The sequence below is a fragment of the Mandrillus leucophaeus genome, unplaced genomic scaffold (assembly GCF_000951045.1).
Source record: "Mandrillus leucophaeus isolate KB7577 unplaced genomic scaffold, Mleu.le_1.0 Scaffold1006, whole genome shotgun sequence".
Lineage (NCBI taxonomy): Eukaryota > Metazoa > Chordata > Mammalia > Primates > Cercopithecidae > Mandrillus > Mandrillus leucophaeus.
The window spans coordinates 515,141-520,864 of NW_012098166.1; the positions used below are offsets into that span (position 1 = coordinate 515,141).

Consider the following 5,724-nt stretch of genomic DNA (forward strand, 5'->3'; position numbering starts at 1 on the left):
TTATATATATATTATATATATATATATATATATATAGCGGTTCGATGTTGCAGTCATTGCAGTAATTTAGAAGTTCCACTTCCACCCTCCAGCCCAATTTGCCATTTAACTATGATTAAAGAATAGTGTAGAATTCAATGGGCTTTCACTGAATACCTACACTGAGGCTTGTCTACTTCTAAGTGTTACCGGAGTGATATAAATAAAGATAAGAATTCTGCTGATTCCGTGAGTAGAGAGCTGTTTTGTTTAGTTTAGTTTTGTTTTGTTTTGTTGAGACGGAGTTTCACTCTTGTTGCCCAGGCTGGAGTGCAGTGGCACTGTGTGAAATGGGAAAGTTCTTCTTCAAAGATTATAAAAAGTTACAATTTCTTACTATAACATTGCTAGTCACTATTAGTGGCTGTCCAAATCAGCTGTTGTAGCTTGCTCCGACATGCCTGGACAGAACTAGAAAAGCCCCAGCCCACAGTGCATGTCATTCCTTATTTGGAGAGGCTTCCTTAACTATCCCTGGGCAACTAACTTTTCTTTCTTTGCTCTGTTCCCTTACCCAATTAAAAAAGTTTTAAACTAATAGCCAATTGGGTAAAGTGTAAAATGTGAGGTCCTATTCCAGCCAATGGAAGCTGGACACAGCAGTAGGGTGATGCGTCAGGTTATAAATAACTGTCTCCTTTGTTTGGTGTGCTCTTGTGGCTGGACAGCTATTGAGTAGCACTCTTTATGCAGAAAGTAAAGCTCCCCTTGCTGATAGATCATTTGCTTCCAGTAGAATTAAGAAAGAGGTATTGTTTGTTAGCAAGGTTTCCTTCCCCTTCTCAGAAATTGTTGCAAAGATTTAATCCTTCCTACCAACCCTGAAAGCACCCAAGTTTCCTCATGTTATCTTTTTTCTCCCACTAGCAAGTCAAGATAAACTAATTTACATCAAAATGTCATGGTAGTGATCCAGGACAGTTTATAAGTAAATGCTGCTGGAGGGATCTGCATTATAAACAAGTAGTCATGCAAAGGAGAAAATATTTAACAGAGAAATTCCAGGTATTCTGTTGAAGGGGCTTGAGTCTTGCTGTGACCTTAGCTCATGTACTTGGAAGTGCCATGTCCCAGGTGCTGAGGCTCTATATTTTTTCTTACAATTTATCTCTATTTAAGTTCATTCTTTTTCTTGATAACTACAGGTTTGCTTACAATTTCTCTTGCCTGACAATCTAGTCAAAAGAAATTGAAACAAAAAATATTCCATTTGACCTGTTCTCTATGGCATCTGTCACTTCTCTTTTGATGGTAATGATCATCTATGCTCTTTGTAGCCTCTTTCTCAGCTAAACAACTTGATATTTATATTGCACGTCTCTTAATAATCACATACATTTTTTAAAAACAACCAACCAACATCTCAAGAAACATATTCTGACCTATTCTTACCAAGGCTCTATCCTTACCAGAGAATCTGGAAGAAGAAAGCCATACTCTTCAGATATGTGATATCTTTCCAAAGACAATGGAACTGCTGTCTTCACATTCGGTCTTCGGGGCTCCATTATTTTGCTTGAAGTATCTGCATGGAAAGTGTCACTGAAGAATCTACTGTGCCTAGTATATTAAACACCTTTGGTTCCAGTTAGTTGCGCAGTGTCTCAAGCACAGGGGAGAACTTTGTCCTGAGGTTGAATTCCAGATCGTCATGGACTATCTCTGAGACAGGGCTGAGTAAATAATTTTAAAAATGCTGATTAAACAAACAGACAAACCAAACAAACTCAAAGAAATTATCTCATTTTCTCTCACAGGCCAATATGAGAAAAGTGGTTTTAATCCCAGAGACAAATTTGTTCCACATTGGAAAGGGAGAAATGAAATAGACCTGTGGTCGTGGTTTATCAAACTTGTCCCCTAAGAGGAACCTGCTCCATTGCGAACTTTGACAAATGGGTCAGAGTTACTTCAAGTGGAGTAAACCATCAAAATTAAAAGTTACATGCAGACAATTATTTCAGTGATCTCTGGTGAGCAGGGAGGGGAGGAAGGGCCTGCCAGAAGCTCAGAGGGTGTTGTATGTAGTTTGAGCAACATAGTCTAGGATTACGATTGATTTATTTTAAGAAACAGCACAGTAACTTTTTGAAATATTTGAACATGTTAAAGACAGATTTTTTTTTTTGAGTTTAGCAAATGAGATAATAAATACTAACAAACTTGATAATAGCATTGTTTGAAATGTTTGTTCCTCCGTGCCGTAAAGAAATAGCACTTGAACATAAATGTATTTAGTAAGGCCATTTTTACTTCCTGCAGAAAAGGTACACTCACCAGCAATTTTGCCACAAGAGTACACCGAACAAAGGAGACAGGGTCATTTGTAACCTGATATGTCCACCCTACTGCTTTGTCTGGTTTCCATTGGCTGAAACAGGACCTCACATTCTGTATGTGTCCCAACTGCCTAGCAATTTAGAACTTTTTAAAAGAGGCAAAGGTAGAGGAGAACAAAGGAAGGAGGAAGTAACTTGTGGAATGCTGAGAAAGATAAAAACACTTTTAAATAAGGAAGACGAATAGGCTATGACCTAATGCTTGCTTGGACCAGTATAACCATGGCAGGGCAAATATTTAGGCTAAATTATGGGAGCTAAGAACATAGTGTACATTGATTTCCTTATTACGGCTAGCAGATATTTAAGAATGTTAGCACAGGTCTTTGAATACATTTTGTTTCTAAGAGAAGTTACTATTTACTCCTAATGAGACAGGGAGGAAAGTCTTTGAAGAGGAACCTCTACTTTACTTTTTACAGCATGAACGAATTATTTAACTAAATACTCGACTTTTTTTTTTTTTTTTTTTTTTTTTTGCATACTTCGGCTCTAGTCCTAGAGTTTTGCTCCTGTTTCTCAGACTTGAGTGCAGTGGTGTGATCTCTGCTCAATGCAACCTCTGCCTCCCAGGTTCAACAGGTTCAAGCGATTATCCTGCCTCAGTCTCCCAAGTAATTGGGATTACAGGCACCCACCGCCACGCCAATTTTTTGTATTTTTAGTAGAGATGGGGTTTCACCATGTTGACCAGGCTGGTCTCGAACTCCTGACCTCAGGAGACCCACCCGCCTTGGCCTCCCAAAGTGCTGGGATTATAGGCATGAGCCACCTTGCCTGGCATTGTTATGCCCAGACCGTTTATTCCCCGAAGAAGACCACCAGAGTCCAGAGTCAAAGCCAAGCAGCAAGGATCTTTATTACAGGTTCGAACCTGGAACTCTCCCTCGCTCGAGAAACGAGACGGGCAGGAGAGCTCCCCCACTGAGCTCCGAACAATGTTATATAGTCTAAGAAAAGTGGGCATAGAGTTATTATACAAATCAGATATATGATTGGCTAGTGTTTGAACAAGGCGATTTGGCTAACTATGATTGGTTCCCGCCATTTCTGATATTTTGGTTCAAACTTTGAGGCGGGAGAGCAGGTTTATGGCAGCAAGAGTTTATCTTACTTAAACACGTCTTGTGACCTTGCCTCAGAACTTACAAAATCTCTGGTATGTGCAAAACAAAATCTCTGGTACGTGCAGAAAACCAGGTACTCACAGAACTTACGAAATCTCTGGTATGTGCAAAGATTAGAGAGTAGAACAAGGGTGTAGCAGGTGGGGGGCAGGTACACATCTATCTTTGTGTCCTTTCAGCATTATGTCCAAAATTTGACCTCTAAGCACCTTTCTAGCAAGACCTTTGCTCAAGTCCTCAAAAATGATTTACTGCTCCTGAAATAACTAGTATTTTGTTCTTTGGTCTAGCTATTCACACTGTCTTTCCAAAATACTTTCTTGACAGTCACCACAACGAATCTCTACTCTACTTCTACTTCTCTCTTTTAAAGTTTTTTCTTGTTTTTTTTGAGATGGAGTCTTGCTTTGTCACCCAGGCTGAAGTGCAGTGAAGCGATCTCAGCTCACTGCCTTCCAGGTTCAAGCAATTCTCCTGCCTCAGCCTCCTGAGTAGCTGGGATTACAGGCCCCTGCCATCACACCAGGCTTATTTTTCTATTTTAAAAAGAGATAGGGTTTCACCGTGTTGGTCAGGCTGGTCTGGAACTCTTGACCTCAGGTGATCCGCCTGCCTCAGCCTCCCAAAGTGCTGGCATGAGCTACTGCACCCAGCCAAAGTTTTTTTTTTTCAATTTTATTTGTATTTGGTACATAAGAATGGTATATACTTAAGAGTTGCATGTGATATTTCTATACATGTATGCAATGTGTAATGATCAAATCAGGGTAATTGACATCTCCATCACCTAAACAGTGATCGTTTCTTTGTTTTGGGAAGGGGAGAGTAGAACAGTGATTACCAGAGGGTGGGATGAATAGGGGGAGGAGGGACAGGGAGAGGTTGGTTAGTGGGTACAAAATTATAGTTAGGTAGCAGGAGTAAGTTCTAGTGTTTTATAACACAGTAGGGTGACTATAGTTAATAATATATTGTATATTTTAAAATAGCTAGAAGAGAGAGTTTTGAATGTTTCCAACAGAAACCCCACTTATCTTTTAAGACACATCTCAAAAGCTAATACTTCCATGAACACTTCTTCAAAATTGTTTTCTTTCTGCAAAATTCTACAGTCAATCTGTACCTCATTTGCATCACACTTCCAGTTCTATCCGGTCTGATTGTTACTAATGTAGTAACCTCATCTTTCCTATTAGATTATAAGCTCCTTGAAAACAGAACCCATATCCAACCCAACTTTGTATTTTCCTTTAGCCACGAGCCCAATATCTGGCACTCAATAAATATTTGTTGGAGAGATGATCTCTCAGTCTCATTATGGACCTCATATTTGTAGGACCGGGGTCTGCCTGTCAGGTAGAACTTTGTACTGCTTTCGGTCACACTGCTTTACTCCCAGCCCAGAAACTTACCCTCCAGTAAGGAACACAGGGCCATACCCTAGATGAAGCCCTGCCTGGCCTCTTTCTTACTAAGAGGAAGTTGACTAGACACAATTGTGCTCAGAAACTTTCTTTCCTAACAGTAAGGCTGGGAATTTTGGTGTCTTGTGTTCCATGATCAGCTTTCCATGAGTCACAGTAGTACCAGTGCACAGCAAGGGATCCATTTCCATCAGTCGGGGTATTAGGGCTTTTTGGAAATGGGCCAAGGAGAAGTTAGAAAAAGAAAAAAAATATATGGTCACAGTTGAACTTTTTAGGGCATCATTTACTTGTTTCCTAAAAGCAACATCAGATATACTTAGTTTCAGTTTCTAAATCGATAACACTGGTACACTGAGTGTTTTTGTCCAGTTCATTAATTACTTCTTTGTTCCTAAATTCAATGGGGACATTTAAGTCCTTTCCTTGATTAACTTTTCAAACATCTGACATTGCAGCCTGCTTTTTTTTTTTTAAAACCCTTTTACTTTCCTGACATTTTCCATGACATCTATCCCTCCTTATTTTACTATACTTAATAATAAATAAATACATATATACATACATACCTAAAGACTGCAATCATGGAATTTTCTTTTTTTTCTTCCTTTCTTTTTCTTTCTTTCTTTCTTTTTTTTTTTGAGACAGTCTCGCCCTGTCATTCAGACTGGAGTGCAGTGGTGTGATCTCCCCTCACTGCAGCCTCCACCTCCCGGGTTCAAGGAATTCTCCTGTCTCAGCCTCCCGAGTAACTGGGACTACAGGCATGCGCCAATACTCCTGGCTAATTTTTGT

General features: G+C 39.6%; 1 protein-coding gene across 1 annotated transcript in view; it reads right to left on the reverse strand.

Moving 5' to 3' along the window:
- The window catches only part of IDO2 (indoleamine 2,3-dioxygenase 2), a 94,109-nt gene that overhangs the window by 76,289 nt on the left and 12,096 nt on the right, over positions 1-5,724 (reverse strand). The window contains exon 2 of the mRNA XM_011973961.1: positions 1,449-1,564. Within this exon, the coding sequence (XP_011829351.1) occupies positions 1,449-1,564 (116 nt within the window). The remainder of the gene's footprint in view (positions 1-1,448; positions 1,565-5,724) is intronic.